Source organism: Aotus nancymaae, unplaced genomic scaffold, assembly GCF_030222135.1.
Source record: "Aotus nancymaae isolate 86718 unplaced genomic scaffold, 86718_ANA_hifiasm-v0.15.2.pri h1tg000062l, whole genome shotgun sequence".
Lineage (NCBI taxonomy): Eukaryota > Metazoa > Chordata > Mammalia > Primates > Aotidae > Aotus > Aotus nancymaae.
In genome coordinates this window covers 1,481,956-1,500,746 of record NW_026988476.1, presented here as the reverse complement: position 1 = coordinate 1,500,746, position 18,791 = coordinate 1,481,956, and the positions used below count along the sequence as shown (strand labels likewise).

General features: G+C 39.5%; 1 protein-coding gene across 2 annotated transcripts; it reads left to right on the top strand.

Annotated features, from left to right (window-relative positions):
* The first annotated feature begins 96 nt into the window (after window positions 1-96).
* Window positions 97-17,679, top strand: FAM162A (family with sequence similarity 162 member A). Of its 2 annotated transcripts, none has more exons than XM_012476225.3 (5): window positions 97-216; window positions 10,373-10,495; window positions 12,030-12,138; window positions 15,008-15,116; window positions 17,419-17,679. In XM_012476225.3, the coding sequence occupies exons 1-5, from the start codon at window positions 183-185 to the stop codon at window positions 17,509-17,511; spliced, it is 468 nt and encodes a 155-aa protein (XP_012331648.1). In that variant the 5' UTR covers window positions 97-182; the 3' UTR covers window positions 17,512-17,679. The 2 variants fall into 2 exon arrangements, with proteins under 2 accessions (XP_012331648.1, XP_012331647.1); XM_012476224.3 differs by lacking the exon at window positions 97-216 and adding an exon at window positions 271-371.
* The last annotated feature ends 1,112 nt before the right edge of the window (window positions 17,680-18,791 follow it).

Sequence of the window (18,791 nt, the reverse complement as noted above, 5' to 3'; positions counted from 1 at the left end):
ACGTCCCGCACGCCCCGCACGCCCCTCACGCCCCGCACTGGCGCAAGCCCGCCCACCGCGTCTCTCGCGCGTCGTCCCCTGGCGCTGCTTGCGTCCTTCCCACTCCAGCTCTGGGTGACATTGAGCTCATCAGCGCCACCGCTCCTAGCGAAGTTCTGCGTTCGTCGGCGGAGTAAGCGGCCATGGGGAGCCTCCGCGGTCTACGCCTGGTAGCGGGTGAGGTGCTGGTCGGGCCTCGGGAGGGAGGGGAGCTGACCCGGCCGCTGCGGTCAGGTAGCCTTCCCAGGCCTCGGAGTGGCTCTTTTCCATGACGCACTCTCTCGGTCGCTCGGAATCCTGCCTCCTTAGTGGCAATACTGGGAGAGAACTAGGTGAGCAGCTGCTGGTAGACGCTGGAGACTGCCCTTGATTTACCCTCATCCCGGGCTCTCCATCCACCCAGCTCCCACCAACTTAACGGCCCACGTGCCTTCCCTTCTCCACATCCCCGTCCTCAGCCTCCCCTGAGGTCAGTCTGTAAAGCACCTGCCAACTCTAGACCTCCGCATTACCCATTCATTCAGCTTTCTACCTTAACCTCCCCCATCCATTGCTCTAATTGAGTCTTCCCTCTTCTCCCTGCCCCTTCCTCTCTGGAGTTTATCCCTGCTCTCAGAAAACCTCCAGTCTGAAGTTTCCCACTCATTAAATGTCTGATTAGGCCAAGGATTTAGGTCTTAGAGAATAATAGTAATTGTTTTCTTAAAATGGAGGATACCTTACTTTTAAACACTTATACAATTAATTGATTTGAATTTCTTGAAGAAATGTGTATCATTGCAGAATCTGCAGTTGGTTTTGGTAGTAGACATTTGTATGATGACTATTTTGGACTTAGGTAATGAAAGCTTAATTCTTTTTCTTGGGGCAACCAGCAGAGCCTTGGCATAGTAGAGGTAGAGAAATCAGAGGGCTTGCATTTTGACTCTTTTCTAGGTACCAGGGATCTTTTGTTCAATGGCACCACATTATTAAAAAGTTGTTAATTCAATTTTTAAAGGAAAAATAGTCCCAAACTTGGCTATTGAAATAATATAAATGTACATTGTAAATATAAATAAAGTAATGCAAAAAAAAAAAAGAGTGAATATTACATAGTTTCACAAGTTTGATACATAACTCCCCCATCCCAACGTTATCCTTTACACAGCTTATCTCCACTGCTGTTCCAGTGGAGAATGGATTGGAAAACATTTCTCAAACTAGAGAGTATTATAGTATTTACTTCCTTTAAAAGCAAACAGTTCCTCCACTAAAATCCTTAGTACTATGATTGATATCATTCATTTTGTCAGTTTTGTTGAACTAATATACCTAAAATATTTTGTGTACATCCTATTAACCATTATAAAGCTTTTCAACAAGGGAAGTGAAAGGATCGTTGCTCTGTAAAAAAATTAAAATAGACTGCATGAAAAGGACTTTGACATCTTGGAACTAATACGAATGTATTGTAACTAGTTCATCTTCTTGCTTTGAGAATATGTTTATGCATCTTGAAAATTCCACAGCCTCTCTTGCAAACTTATGATGTGTAAAAACTTCATTGTTGACCACTTAACCAAAGCAGAATTCCTTGAGTGATTTAAGAACAATTTATTTTACTTCAGATGTAAATTTTTTTTTTTTTTTTTTTTTTTTTTTTTGAGACGGAGTTTCGCTCTTGATACTCAGGCTGGAGCGCAATGGCGCGATCTCGGCTCACTGCAATCTCCGCCTCCTGGGTTCAGGCAATTCTCCTGCCTCAGCCTCCTGAGTAGCTGGGATTACAGGCACGCGCCACCGTGCCCAGCTAATTTTTTGTATTAGTAGAGACGGGGTTTCACCATGTTGACCAAGATGGTCTCGATCTCTTGACCTCGTGATCCACCCGCCTCGGCCTCCCAAAGTGCTGGGATTACAGGCTTGAGCCACCGCGCCCGGCCTAGATGTAAATTTTTTAATAGCACGCTAAGTTATATGAGCAGCTCTCTCCATATGATCTTCCACGAATGTTTGATGTTTTGTGAGCAACTTCACAACAACCTACTGCCTTTCACCCACTTCATAGCTAAACACTTTCATATACATTATTTTGTTTGATGGATTTCTCATAGCATCCCTCTCAGGTAAGTCTTATTACCCCCACACTTTATAAATGAAGAAACATAGGTCAGAGATGACTTGTCCAGGATCACTTTGCTAAAAAATGTTAGAGCCAGGAGAAGAGTTGGTACTCTCTAACTCTGGAATTTTTGTGCTTTTTGCTGTTGTTCAAGCTATTCATTCAGGGTGTGTGTGTGTGTGTGTGTGTGTGTGTGAGAATTTGTCATGATTAATTGGGTCTCATTAATGTGAAATGGAAGAGTCATGAAATGCAAATTTAGTTCTGAAATGAAAGTACACCTTCATGTACAAATGGCTTTTCAAGAAAGAACACTAATTTAATAAGCACCCTTAGCCAAAGGAATAACAAATCAAATAGAAATGTTGGCCCAGTGCAGTGGCTCACGTCTGCCATCCCAGCACTTTGGGAGGCTGATACAGAAGGATTGCTTGAGACCAGGAGTTTGAGACCAGCCTGGCTAACTTAGCAAGACCTTGTCTCTACAAAAAAATTTTTTTTAATTAGCTGGGATTGGTGGCTCACACCCATAGTCCCAGCTGCTCAGGCAAGAGAATCACTTGAGCCCAGAAGTTTGAGGCTGCAGTGAGCTATATAACACGATCATGCTGCCACACTCCAGTCTGTATAATACGATCGTGCTACCACACTCCAGTCTGGGCAACAGAGTGAGACCCTGTCTCTCAAAAAAAAAAAAAAAAAAAAAGCAGCAGCAGCAGCATAATCTAGGCATACCTTACTTATCCAGAATATTTGGAATAAGATTCTGTAGGTAAGTGAAATTTCAGATAATCAAAACTTAACCTTATAAATGATGACCTTTAATTTTGTTGCTGTTGGAAATCTTTGTTATACTCCCTCAACAAACAATATAGCAAACATAATATAGGCTTTTATGAGCTTGAATATGTTTGTTGTTTTGTAGATATAGTTGTAGATACAGATCAGGGTTGTTAACTTCTGGTACTGGACACCTCCACATTTGAAAGGTCCTCTGAACTTCTCAAATTTTTATGATTGTATACCATTTTTGAGAGAGAGGGTCCATAGCTTGTATCTGCAATTCAGAGCAGTGCATGCTCTTTAAGTTGAAAAGCACTGATACAGATGATTAGGAAATAAATGGCTATTGACCCACACTGTGGTGGGTTTCATGAGGGTAAACACTGGATCTGTTTTGTTTTTACTCAGTCTTTACCACTTATTGCTGTTCAGCTCATAGCAGGCATGCAATACACATTTTTTGGATAAAGGACACTAGGAAATATCCTGGAATATGCTGCAAATATAAGGTGAGTTTTCACACCTCTTTTCTCCTGAAAGAATAAAATAGATACAACTTTTAGGATATTGTATCTTTCCACTGAATAATTATTAGTTCAAAGGAATAGAATGACCTTACAAGAATGTTTCTTCTTGAAAGAAAGTTTTGCTGCCCTAAACTCTGTTGACTGGTCCGATCTGAAAATGAATTTATTGCTGTCATTATTATTACCAATGCAGTAGACTATGGCCTGCCTTCCTTTTAGTTTAATCCACATCTCAGAGCATTAGAGTAGAGAGGTATCTTAGAAGTCAGGTAATCTAGTCCTCTAATTTTTACAGATGAGGAAACTTCAGGGCCAAGAAGGGAATTGGCTTGCGAAGGATCACACAAGTGCGGACCTGGGACATAGCCAATATCTCCGGGCTCCCATTCTGATTTTATTTCTACCACTTTCTGCTCCCTTATTGTTCTTTTTGTTTGTTCTTGCTAAACAGCCCTAAATGAGAACATACCCATTTTAACTACCCTCACCTTTGGCTTTGCTTATCACTCCTCTCCAGGTCTTACCAAGAATTTGTTGAGTACACAATGGTTGTCCTATACACTGTGAAAGCTCTAAAATGAATGGACTGCCCCACTTCCTAGGGCTGATTTATTGCAATGAACAAACATATATAATACACTAGAAGAACCTATACAAAACAGTATATATATAAAGCTTTAGATTACAGACCAGATTATAAGTGCTGCTGTGGTGTCCTGGAGCCAGTTCCTATGGGTTTCATGCACATCTCTTCCCAATTTCATAATTGGTGATGCTTAAGATCTGCTATGGTAAGGGTTATTGGCAAACACTACAAATCAGGGCTTGTCTCCACTGGCCCCCTCCAGTATACCATTGGCTTCAAGAAATCAGAGATTCCTGAAGACTCCATTGAAACGAAGGAGTCTGAGAGTGACATGAGCACATATAGAGGTGGTAATGAGTCTGAAAAGGGTATGAAAGAATAAAGTTTACCTTGGATTTTGATCAGGAGGTAATAGGAGATAAAATGTGGTCTTTTGAGCAGTTTGAACCAATTGAATTTGGACCAAAAAAAAATCTTTTAGCGGGAGAAGTAATCAAAGAAAGATTTCTGGAAAATTAACACAGCAACTGCATACAAGTTGAATTGCTGCTACCTGTGAAGATATTACAGTAACTGATGTGTGAGGCAATGATGGAAATAAAGGATTATATTTAGGAAGTGTCTTGAAGAAAGGATGAGTTTGGAGATACTGAGTAAGGAAGGACTTAAGGATTTTTAATGTTGAGGAGTACAGAAGTGTTGCCCCATTGTCAGAAATAAGAAAGTTGGAAAAATAATCAGAAATTCCATCAAAGATTTTTGTTAGTTTGGCAGAGAAGATGGTGCATTATTGAATAGGTTTAGGTGGCACTGAGTTGTAGGTGGTGAGAGGTTGAAGACCTGAGGGCAAAGGAAGAGTAAAGTTATGGAAATAAAGATATGGGAGCAGTTTGTGTGGAGTTGATTATTAAAACAGAATGGAGGAGTCCTTCCACAGAATAGAAGCAAGGACTAAACCTTGGAGGCATGACATGGTGTAAATAATAAGAACTGAGAAAGAAGACATTAAAGAAGATAGGTCATAGAGATTGGAGGTGAAGTGAGAGAATATGGTGGTACAGTGTAAAGGAGGGATGGAGTCCTTGAAGAATGAGATCAGTAGAGTCAAATGACCACAAAAATGGGAAGAGTAGAGTCAGAAGGGCTAATGATGAGAATCTGAACAAAAATATTCATGTGACTAGAAAGAGGTCACTAATGTTGGTAACTTTAGTAAAATGATTGGAGAAGGAAACATTGTGGCAAAATAAAGTGTGGGTGATGAAGTGAAGTAGTAGATACATGCCATTTATTCAATCATTTGACCTCTGAAAAAGAGGAAATTAGAATTTTATTAATAGGACCTGTTGAGAACAAGTGAATGCTTTGTCCAAGATAGTGGACCTTCAGTGTTACTGTAGTGTAATGAGACAGAATTCTCATCAACTACTGGTAGAAGTATAAATTGATTCAGCCTTTCTGGAAAATAGTATGGACGGATGGATGGATGGATGGATGGATGGATGGATAGATAGATAGATAGATAGATAGATATAGATGTAGATGGAACCTTAAAGGGATTCATACCCTTTACCCTTCACTTCTAGGATTTTGTTCTAAGAAAATAATCAGAAATACCATCAAAGATGTATGTAGAGAACTGTTAATTGAAACATCACTTATAATAGTGAAAAATTGAAAACAAATCAAGTTTAGGGAATTATTAAATTCTAGTTATAGCTGTGTGTTGGGTGTTACACAGCTATTAAAAGTATTAATATCTTTGAAAGTATGACATAGCAAGATACAGTATTATCTGATTATGAAAAATGTATATATTGTATATAAATATAGGAGAAGTTCTGAAAAGAAATATTAATGCACCAAGTTGTTATCCCTAAGTGGTGTGATTGAGTGCTTTTATTTTTCTTCACATCTTTTTTTTAATTTCCAAATTTCCTGTAATGAGCAAGTGTTACTTTTATAATTTAAAGTTTGTTTTACAAAAAGTTTTTTACGTAACAACGTGGCGTATATCAACTTGGTGGTACAGAGTTTTTTACATAATAAGACCCCATCTCTACAAAACAAATTTTTTTAATTAGCCAGACATGGTGTCATCTGCCTGTAGCTCCAACTACTCCAGAAGATGAGACAAGAGGATGGCTTGAGCCCAGTTCAGAGTTACACTGAGCTATGATCGCTCCACTGCACTTTAGCCTGGCTGACAAGTGAGACACTGTCTCTTAAAAAAGAAAATTAGGTTTTTAGTTTAGATTTTAAAGATGGGGTAGATAACATTTGGCAGGAAAAAAGCAGTGGAAAATAAGAATAACTTTGGTACAACATCCCTCAGGAGAGGGATCACAGATGGAAAGCCTCACTACTTAAGAATGAAAGAAGACTGGTATTTCTCCAAGCCTGCAAGGAAGGATGAGAAAACGGATATAGGGAGTCTGTTTCTGTCACAAAGCCCAGGTCAACAGCTACAGCCTAGAGAGTTTCAGATAGCCACTCTGGGAAGTTGGTTGTAACATTGATTCTCTGATTCCCAGAGAGTGTTGTATCTCCAGTCACATCACCAATGGTTTTCTCCAAGAGGACCTTGAAAGATTCTAAGAAAGAAAAACCATCCCTGCCTTTCTCCACTGTCTATCATGGGGTTGGAAAAGATACTTATGGAAAGGAGGGGACTACCAGAAGAGAAGCCAGTACTTCAACCAGTATCACCCCTGTTGACCACTATAGCCTCCCTCGAGCAATAATACTTCTAAGGCACTGGTTTTCAAATTATGGGTCCCCCATACCAGCAGTGTCAACATTACCTGGGCAATTATTAGAACTGCATTTTCAGGCTCAGTCCATACCTACTGTATCAGTGGGGTCCAGTAATCTGTTTCACAGTTCCTCCAGGCAATTTTGATAGATAAAAAAGTTTCAGAGCCTTTACTCTTAAGATTAGCCATTTGCCAACCAGAGCCTTAGAGACAGCTGTAAGGCTTCAGCTTAACTTCCTGCTAGGCCCCTGGAGATACAGAACTGATCAGCCAGGGACAAGCTGCAAGTGCAGCTAGAGGGTTACAGGGCTGTTTTTCTTCTAGTTTGTATGTTTTTAATTGTGATCCACCAGAGGATGGAAAATTTCTAGCTTGGATGTCTGGTCGATATATTCTGTCTCTTTGAGATACAAAATGAAGGTCTTAGTAATGATATTAAAACTTGTTTATGCTTTCATGTTGTTATAATTGCAAAATAAAAACCAAGACCACATCAAATACTTCAGACATTTTTTAATGATAACTTTTTAAATTTTTTTTTTTTTTTTTTGAGACGGAGTTTCGCTCTTGTTACCCAGGCTGGAGTGCAATGGCGCGATCTCGGCTCACTGCAACCTCCGCCTCCTGGGTTCAGGCAATTCTCCTGCCTCAGCCTCCTGAGTAGCTGGGATTACAGGCACGTGCCACCATGCCCAGCTAATTTTTTGTATTTTTAGTAGAGATGGGGTTTCACCTTGTTGACCAGGATGGTCTCAATCTCTTGACCTCGTGATCCACCTGCCTCGGCCTCCCAAAGTGCTGGGATTACAGGCGTGAGCCATCGCGCCCGGCCCCCACTGCCTTTGTTCTAATTAGGAGGGATGGGGAAGGACAGCTGTCTTAGGAAATTATTATTGATTCTTTTTCTGTTTAGAGAGCAGAGTCCTAGCTTGCTGCCTGTTCCTTTTGTAAGTGCTTGCCAAAGGAGGAATGGGACAGCATTGTGTGACATGGGGCCTTGTAGGTCACATTAAACCAGTGGTTCTCTGGGGAGATGAAAAAGTCCTGGAGATGGATAGTAGTAATAGTTGCACAGCAATATAAATGTACTTAACGCCACTGAATTGTGCACTTAAAAATAATTAAAATGGCAAATTTTGTGTTATGTATATTCAACCGCAACTTGGGGGAGAGAAACTCCTAGGTTCTCAAAGTATAGTCCGGAGCTAGCAGTAGCAGTATCACCTAGGAACTTGTTAGAAATGTGAATTCCCAGCTTCCATTCCAGAACTGTGGATGCAGAAACTGGAAGTAGGCAGCCTCATGATTTGTGTTTTAATAAGGCATTCCTCAGATTCTGATACGCACTAAAGTTTGAGGATCACAGCATTTAATAATTGTGTCTTAATCCTGAGTGCTATGAAAATCTATTGAAGAGTTTCATAGACTTTTCCCATGCCGTTTAACTGTATAATTACCTTTGTCAAAAATCCTGACCACATTAGGGATAAAATTGAAAAGTGTTCTAGAAGTGTTTTATCAAAGGTAATGTTCTACATAATGTTTCAAAAAACATTAAACTTAACAGAGAGCCTTCTGTGTTTCAAGCGTCTTACCAGATGCTCCCCTATTTGCTTTTCCATTTAACCCTCAAATCAGCTTTAGTACAAGAAACACTGCATTATCCACATTTTAAATGAGGAAATAAGCTAAAAGCAATTAATTTATCTCCTTTCCAGTAGGTGGCACTAACGTTGTTTTTACCAGACCCAGGTAAAGCTTTCTGGAATTACAGCCCTAGAAAACAAAATAAATGAGGCCTGTTATGAAAGAGATCATGTGGCAGGTAACCACAAATAGAGGTTCCAACTTCACAAAGATTTAAATATCTTATAAGAACTATTTGCCAGTGCAATTATAAATAAGTGAATTTGTGCCTAATTTTATTTTTTTAAAAGCTTAGGTGATTATAATTTCATCTGTAAAATGTTGAAAGTATGGTTTCATTAAAATAATTTATATCTAAAAAAATAAATAAGTAATAGCCATTCTGACTGGTTGTGAGATGGTATCTCATTATGGTTTTGATTTGCATTTCTCTAATGATTGGTGATGTTACTTTTTTTTTTTCATATGCTTGCTAGCTGCATATATGTCTTCTTTTGAAAAGTGCCTGCTCATGTTCTTCGCCCATTTTTTAATGGGCTGGTGTTTTTTTCTTGTAAATTTAAGTTCCTTAGAGAGCTGGATATTAGACCTTTGTCAGATGCATAGTTTGCAAAAATTGTGTCTCATCTGTAGGTTGTCTGTTTACTCTGCTGATAGTTTCTTATGCTGTGCAGAAGCTATTTAGTTTCTGCACATATAAAGTTGAATTTATTAGATCCCATTTGTCCGTTTTTGCTTTTGTTGCAGTTGCTTTTGGCATCTTCATCATGACATCTTTGCCCATTCCTATGTCCAGAATAATATTGCCTAGGTTGTCTTCCAGAGTTTTTATAGAGGTTAAATGATATTTATTAGGCATATAGTGATCATAGTTGAAAATGGGTGACGGGTATATAGGGGTTTTTAATACTACTCTCTATCTGTGCTTTGAGTTAAGGTTTTTTTCCCAGACAAAAATTTAACATTTTCTGAGATTTCAGTTTTTGAAATACACAACTCCTACAGCACAAACACAGTGTTTACATTTCAAGTTCTTTGTACAAAAGATGTGTGCCATTTTGAAAGAATACTGTTGAGATCATGATCTAAAATACCTGTTAGAATTGAAAAGAAACTCTTGGAATCTGGTCTCCAAAATCCATTGCATTATGACATAAATAAAATATGGCTAGACACCAAGGTTTAACCATATATAAAAATACTAATTCTCAGCTGGGTGCAGTGGCTCACACCTGTAACCCCAGCACTTTGGGAGGCGGAGGCAGGTGGACCACCTAAAGTCAGGAGTTCGAGACCAGCCTGACCAATATGTAGAAACCCCGTCTCTACTAAAAATACAATATGTAGAAACCCTGTCTCTACTAAAAATACAAAAATTAGCCGATGAGTTTAAATTTTAAAAATACATATATTCTTATATATAGTTTTTAAATTATATATAATTCAAAACTACATCAAAAACTGGTTTCTAATTAGGGACTTGTGGCTTGGAAGGAGCAAGGCTTTCTAGAGTCACTTGCTGACCCCTGCAGTCCCCTAACCAATTTATCAGCATAGTATTGGCAACTCGGTGACATAGTTTATCACTTTTGGGAGGTTACTAATCTTTACCTAAACAACCCTGATGCCATAATAATATTGCTACCACAGCCATTATGATAAGACACATGTGAGAAGTACTTGTATAGAATTTATAGCTGATAACATTTTTATGTTGTAAATTCCTAATTTCCTAATCAATAAAACATTTATATTTTAAACCAGCATCAAGCACAGCACTTTAAATATAGTATAATGTATCTTATATATAGTAAATTCATTTCCTAGATGAACTAATTTTCATAAATAAAACATACTTGCAGGCATTTCTCATTTTGAGAAAACATCACATTTTCTCTCTTTCTTTGAAACATTTTTCTCTCTTTTTTAGGAAGCTGTTTTAGGTTATGGGAAACAGATGTTTTCTCATCTCTAAGACTTACCAGAAGCTCTGATCTGAAGAGAATAAATGGATTTTGCACCAAATCACAGGAAAGTCCCAAAGCTCCATCCCGTAAGTTTTTATTTTTTCTATATATGGAGTAGGTACCTCCCAAAGAGTAGAAAAACTTGGAATCTAAAGAACCTGAAAGAGAGAGTTTCCTACATCATACCCTCTCATGTAGGGAGAACACATTGTGTTCACATTGTGCATGTGTACATGACCAATATGAGTACAACATGAGAGGCCTGATGGAAGCCCATGTTTCTACATCAGACCTCCCATGTTGTACTCATATTGGTCATGTGCACATGCACAGTGGTTTCTTCATTTTCAGCATTTGTCATTTTCATTTCCTTCTTGCCTCTAGGGTTGAACTGGAGCTCTCTCTAGGAGTATGGATGCACCAAAGTAAATAGTAATCCAGAAATTATGTTTTAAAGAACTCCAAAGATGAACCAAATTAAGATATTATGCATTAGGTAAAATATAAGCATGGCCTTCTTATCACCCTCATTGGCTCTCTTTTTGCACAGATTTAAGTAGTATTCATGTTCTTTCCTTCCTCAACTGGGTCTTTTCCTGTCTTTAGTTAAAATATTGCTGTTGTTTAGTCATCCAAGTTTGAGGTTCTTGTGACTCCTTCTTCTGTCTTTTTTTTTTTTTTTTTTTTTTGAGACGGAGTTTTGCTGTTGTTACCCAGGCTGGAGTGCAATGGCACGATCTCAGCTCACCACAACCTCCGCCTCCTGGGTTCAAGCAATTCTCCTGCCTCAGCCTCCCGAGTAGCTGGGACTACAGGTGCCCACCACCATGCCCAGCTAATTTTTGTAGTTTTACTATAGACGGGGTTTCACCTTGTTGAACAGGATGGTCTCGATCTCTTGACCTCGTGATCCACCCGCCTCGGCCTCCCAAAGTGCTGGGATTATAGGCGTGAGCCACCGTGCCCGGATCCTCTTTGTCTTAACCAGTCTCCAGATTCTTTCAGTGATCCCCAGACTGACTTCATCTCTCTTCCTACTGCTACAACTCTGGTTCAGACTATATCCCCTTACCCTTGTATTACAGTCTGCCATTTGGACTTTTTTTTCCACTCTACTCTGTCCCCCTTTTCTCTCTCTATCCATTGTACAGATAAACCTTCATAAAACATTAATTTCTTCCTGATTGAAAATGTACCATAGTTCCCCAATCAAGTCTAAATGCTTTAGCCTGGCATTCAAGGTCTATTAAAATCTGATAGTACCATACAAACTTTTTCTTAGTCTACTGAAGTCAGACAGGCTCCTCACTGTTCCCATCTTAGTTCATCCTTACTTCATATTTTTGTTCTTGATGCTCTTTCAGTTTTCAATGGGCAAGACTTATATTAGGAAATAATGCTTTTATTTTACCTCAGTCCCCATGAAATTTTAGAATCTTATTTGGAAAATGAAGCATCCTAAGAAATTCCATCCAAATAAAGCTGTAATTAACTTGAAGTTTCTCAGTGTTTCTGTTTAGTGACTAGTTAAAAAGCACTAACAGCATTAATAGCATTTTTCTGTTGTTTGAGAGTTATAATCTCAAACAAGTAAGATTTCTTGTCTGGTTTTTCTCATAGGCATGTACACCCACGGAGTGCCTTTACACAAACCTACAAAATGGGAGAAAAAGATCCTGATATGGTCAGGTCGCTTCAAAAAGGAAGATGATATCCCAGAGACTATTTCGTGAGTGCCGAATTTAGTATTATAAGCAGATTTCATTTGTCACTGATCTGTTTTAAGGGAAAAGCAGTGCCTCTGAGTTCCAGCTGTTTAAAACTTTTCAACTTTTTTCACTTTTCCAGAAGTTTTATCTTTGGTAAGTACTTGGAATAAAAACAATGCTAGAAAACCTGTGTCTTATCTTTGATATGTTACATAGTGAAAAACTGTCAGGTACTCTGAAGTCACTTGATTATTTGATTTCACCTCCTAGCTACAGAAGTGTGACTTTTTTAAGTTTGTTTTTAATCTAGATATATAAATTAAGTACCACTGACAATGAGGAGATTCCTCAAAATCTACTTAAGTACTCAAACCTTAGGCATAAAAATATTTAAATGCAACACTCTCTTTCTGGAATTCAGGAAAGAGTGCTTCCTGTCATCAACTTTCTTAAACCTAAGGGAAGGGATCTTGACTGGGATCTTGGAACTTTTTCAGAGTTTGTAGATGATGAGTACAGGTTCTTCTAACCCAGTTTCTCAACACAGTACTGTTGATATTTGGGGCTCGATAATGCTTTGTGGCAGGCGCTGTCCTATTTGTTGGAAGATGTTTAGCAGCATCCCTGGCTTCTGCCCCCAGATGCCTGTAGCATTGCCTCAGTGCTGACAACCAGAAATGTCTCCAGACACTGCCAAATGTCCAAGTGGCACAGCGGGCACGGGGCGGGGGGAATCTTCCCTGGTTGAGAACCTGTGCCCTAGCCTCATGTTAGAAACCCCAACTGACTGGCATCCTGGCTAAAGAGAGATTCTGAGAAATAGATATCATCTCCCCTGTGAGGCATCATCCTATTAGGGACAGGGACTTTAGACAAAGCTCCTGGAGGTTCCCTGTCAGCAAGAAACTATTCCTGGATCTTCTGGTCTCCAGTTTCAAGTCATGATTGAAAAAGATCTGAGCTCATTCAAGATTTCTTTCCCAGGGAAATATGTAGTATTTACTTTCTGTTTACAACAGCTTTAATAGAGCTTTTCTGCTTCTGCCAAATTAAGAAGACCACATTAACTAGAATTATTTCAGCAGGAAAGCCCTAGTTTTTCTTAGCTCAAATCATGTATTCTTCTGGGAAATAAGAGAATACTGGAAATAACAATGGCATCAAGTTCTTGCCTATGCCCTAATTCTTCCTGACTATACCAGCAGAAAATATGCTGGTATACACCCATGGCCCTAACAGATGCTACATAGGCTTTGCTATAGAACACCTTCCTCAGTCTGCCTAATAGTTGGTTCCAAGATCCCCTCAGGCCCAAAATACGGCCTCATGAGTCACTCTAGAAGGGTCTTTTCTGGGCCTGGGCAGCCATTTATCCTGGTACTGGTATTTCTGAACAGGCACTGCTTAACTTGCCCATTCCTATTACTCCCTATGGGATGGATTACTTTTCATGAGGACATGGCACTTCAAATCCCGTAAAATACCATCAACATGGGAAGTCAGTTTGTGGTTAGTGGAATCTCAGATGCTCCTAACTGACCAATTCAATGGTCCTTAGCAGTTGTCTTGGGTTCCTGCCAGCCTGCAGGCCCAGATTAAGTGCCTGAAGAACCCCCATCCACATGCTGCCTCACAGGTTCCAGCTCTTACATCACACATCATACATGGCTTCAGCATCCACCTCCTTCCACCTGCAACATCCCAGACCCTTTGCCTCCTTCCAAGCATTCTTAAAGTACTCCCCTTCCCAATTTTAAAATTAATGTATGTTCAATATCTCAGAGGAAAGAAAGCACTTCATTCCAATCAGCTAGAGATAATCACTTCTCTTTACACCTCTACTGAGAAGGCCAGAGGTTCTTTATCCTGGGCCCTGTAAGGACAAGGTTCTGCCAGACATCCAGGTAACAGAATCATGACCATCAGGTGTAGCAATGCATGCCTATAGTCCCAGCTACTCAGGAGGCTAAGGCAGGAGGATCTCTTGAGTCTAAGATTTTGAGTCCAGCCTGGGCGACATAGTGAGACCCCATCTCTTTAAATAAAGTAAATAAAAAATAGAACTGTGACCCACTGCCTACTTGCAAAATCACCAAAGTAGATGGGCCTTCTCTTTAGACTTTTCTATGTTAAGCCTCTTAGCTTTCACACAAGAATGATGAACCAATCATCAACTTTTTGTTAAGGTATATGGGTCTGTATTGAGTGGATAGGTTAGTGCACTTGGGCACTTGCCAAAGACCACACTCTCAAGTTCACTGTCACTCAATTTTAGAAACATTACTTTAAAAAGATAAATATTAAGGAGCATTGCTTAAAGAATCTTCCTGCTATTTTAGATATTCTCAAATCTATTCCAGGTTCAAGACAGAGAGCAAAAAGCTGAGTATATGAAGCACATTGGTTAACTTTCTCCAATATTTATTTTTGAATTGTGCTTTATATTGAAACATAATGAAGCTCATTGTAGTATCTGTTGTCAAGATGTTTTCAGACTATGACTAGATCACATAATATCTTCTTAAGAACCCCAGGGAGAAATAGCTACTGGTTTTACTTTTAGCATTTATACGCTGCTTGGAAACCTGAGAGCCAAAATTGGGGTCCACCTTAGCAAATGTAGTTTAATATGCCTTGCCCTTTTTTTCCTTCATTCTTGACTTCACTTTGTTTTCGCCTTACTTTTGTACTTAAGTGTATACTATCTTGCTGTATTTTATATATAAATGAGTTATGAAAAATGCCTCATCCTCCCCGAAGTCCTGAGATCTCTACATCTCCCTGTTTATATTTATAGACACTACTACACTTTGAATTTATACACAGAACTTTTCATCCTGCGCAACTTCAGAAAGGGAAAAGTTAATAACTTTCTCTCATGATCTCTAGGTTTGAGATGCTTGATGCTGCAAAGAACAAGGTCCGAGTGAAGGTTAGCTATATAATGATTGCCCTGACAGTGGCAGGATGCATCTTGATGATTATTGAAGGCAAGAAGGTGAGAAGGGGTTTCTTCTCTATCCACTGTGTATGTTCTCCACCAAGAACCTAGAAGAAATCAGGGATTTACCCTTGTATTTACCCTCTGAGAAGAGGAGGCTACTTTCTACATTATGAGAAAAGATAAGCAAGAAAATAAGACATTGGGAACAAGCCTGGGATATCACGCTTGGGGATAAAATAGCAAATCCTAACTGTGGTGTGATGAAGAGGGACTACACTCATTTTGTATAACGTAAATTTAAAAAGTATTTCTTATGACATATAATGTAAATTAAGAAATATGACACTGGCATATTTAATAACCCATTGCATATTTATAGAGTGGTGTCAGTACCGAACTGTATTTATCTTCACCATAACTGCCTTCATCATGGTGAGCCTTCTTAGTGAGCTTTATTTGAAGCTGAGCCAAACAGGGCCTTATGTCTAAGGACCACAGCTCCTAAGCAGTACATAAGAATGCAAGTCCAGAAATCTTTAGCACAAAATACAATTAATAACTATCACTAATTGAACACTCACTGCATTCCAGGTACTTTCTAGCTGGTATCTCATCTGAACCTCACAAAAACACTGTAAGATAGGTATTATTAGGACTTCATTTGTAGATGAGGAAAACTGTAGCTTAGAAAGCTTTAGTAACTTGCCCAAGGCCACACATCTCCCTAATGACAGAGCCACAATGTGAACCTAGACCCAATTCAGATAATAATACAATTGCTCCCATTTATTGAGTGCTTATTATGTAACAGGTACTGTTAAGCTCATTTAATCACCCCAATAACCTTAAGAGGTAAATAGTTTTCCCAAACTCACACAGCTAACAAGTGGCAAGATAAAAATTTAGACCCAAGTTTGCAGGTTATCAAACTTATTATTATACTATCTTGCTCTTAAGCTATAGTTATTTTTATATTCAGCAGCTTTGGTCAAATTCTTTTAATTCTATGCTTAATTCTATATATCGCAGATTTCATGTGGAAGGAGATGTCTTACAACTATTTTAAGATACTGAAAAGGTCATTCTACACACCCACTCTTAACTGACTTTCTTATGCTTAGTAATTCCAGAGTGAGGAAATGTACTTTTGACTCTCTTTAGTCTTGCAGTTAAATGGAAATACCATTTTAGGCTGACCTCATGGGAGTACGAAGGGGCAAATGTGCTGACCTGGGTGAAGTTCTCTTGAAAACTGTTCCCATCCCACTTCATTTGTTCTTGTGTCCCTCTTTGACCTCTCACGCATAGTTCAGATTGAAAACAGCAGAAACATGTGGACAGGACTGTGAGCTTCTAGAATTCTGAGAAATTTGCATTGCTTTTATATACTCTAATTGTACTAGCTGAGTTTACTCCAGAAGCAAATTATCCACCTGGAATCTCTTCTCGGATCATCCAGGGGTTTATGCTATGTACTTTAGAGAGTTCTTCTCCTGTTCTGTACCATAAAATTGTAATATTCTACATTTTATGAAATTTCCATTTCCCTAAATGCTACTGGAATGGAGAACTTTTGAACTTAATGTGATTTGGAAGAGAATAATTAGCCATTGCATATTTGCTCTCATCAACTCCCCTTTCTCCTCCCCCTCCACATACCTAATTCTTTTACATATGAAATACACAGATAGAAGAAAATACCAGCTTAGGGTGCTAGTTTGACTTATTTGGTATAAAAGTTTTGAAACTGGCCTGTATGTGAGCTTCATAGAAATGTACAGTTTACATGGAGAGAAACGAGGGAAGAGAACAGTTGCCTCCCTCACTCAAATGATGGAACTGTAGTACAGGTACTCCTGGAAATCATCAATAGTAGTATTTTGGTAAAGTCTGGGATTCCCAAAGCTGAATGTTTTGGTAAAAGAAGAGTGAGGAACTAGAAGGGTCTGAGTATGCAGATGAGTTGGGTAAGGAGAAATGGTAGCAACAAAGAAAAGTGAAAGAATCAAAATGGGATAGAAATGACAATGAGGAGGTATTCAGTATAAAAGAGAAGTGGGGTGGAATGAGAAGAAAGTGTAAGAGAAAAGGAGAGGATAAAGATTTAAAGAAAGGGGCCAGAACGGAAGAAAAAGGAGAGGTGTGGCACTTCTCTCTTTGGCTTGAATGGATGAGCTGCTGTTCTCAGAAGCGTCCGAGGAAGTTGAAGCACGTGGAGGAGACTGCCATGCCCAGTGTCCAAGCAGCAGAGGACTCCATGCCTCTACTGCCCTGTTAACCTGCTGTTGTCAGTGCAAGGCAGATACCCTCCCCTGACCATCATACAAATCACCTGTTCAAATCTGTTTCGCTTTAGGCTGCCCAAAGACATGAGACTTTAACAAGCTTGAACTTAGCAAAGAAAGCTCGTCTGAGAGAGGAAGCAGCTATGAATGCCAAAACAGAGTAGCAGAGGTCTCCGTGTTGGCTGAATTTTGAAAATCCAGGAATTACGTTGCAAAAAGCCTGTATTAAAAAGGATGTGGTATGAGGATCCATTTCATAAAGTATGGTTTGCCCAAACCTTTGCCATTTCTGTATTTCTGCTATAGTAGAAATAAATTTTATTAAAGAATGACTATGTCTTATTGTTTTGATCCAACTAAAGTGTAGCCTCTCAGCCTTTTGGAGAAAAATGAAAACTTATTTCAACTTGAATACCAACTCACTCATCTTTAGAGAAGCAGGTACTATATCTTACTTCTCTTCCCGATACCAAAGTAACCTCTCCACAGGTGAACTCATTTTTGAAGAGATAAGGAAGGCCAGTTGAGTATATGGCCCAGATGCAGCTTGGAGAGCCAGCCTACTCAAATGCCCTGGTACTGGTGGGGAGGCTGCCCCCTAACAACAGCAAGCCCTGACAAGCAGCCAGACCACATTCTATCATTTTTTTTTGAGACAGAATCTTGCTCTGTTGCCCAGGCTGGAGTGCAGTGGCACGATCTCAGCTTACTGCAACTTCCACCTCCTGGGTTCAAGCGATTCTCCTGCCTCAGCCTCCCAAGTAGCTGAGACTACAGGCATGCACCACCATGCCCAGCTAATTTTTGTATTTTTAGTACAGATGGGGTTTTACCATGTTGGCCAGGCTGGTCTTGAACTCCTGACTTTGTGATCCACCTGCCTCAGCCTCCCAAAGTGCTGGGATTACAGGTCAGGAATTCAAGACCAGCCTGGCCAACATGGTGAAACCCCATCTCTACTAAAAAAACAAAAATTAGCTGGGTGTGGTGGCAAACACCTGTAATCCCAGCTACTTGGGAGGCTGAGGCAGGAGAATTGCTTAAACCAGAACTCGGGAGGTGGAAGTTGCAGTGAGCCAAGATCACACCACTGCACTCCAGCCTGGGCTGCAGAGGGAGACTCCACCTCAAAAAAAAATAATAGTTGCCTCAAAGTGCATTGTGCTGTGCCTAATTTATAAAATAAATTTTATCACAGGTATGTATGTATACCAAAAACATAGTATATGCAGGGTTGGGTACTATCCACAGTTTCAGGCATCCACTGAGGGGTCTTGGAATATATCCCCTGAGGATAAGGGGTGACTACTACTATATAGCCATGCCAACATACTGGTTCTCAGAGAGTTATGAGAGATTAAAAAGTAATATCCATGGCTGTTTGGGCACCTTCTTCACAAATAAAATACCCAGTAAAATGTAACATACCACCTATGGCTTGATA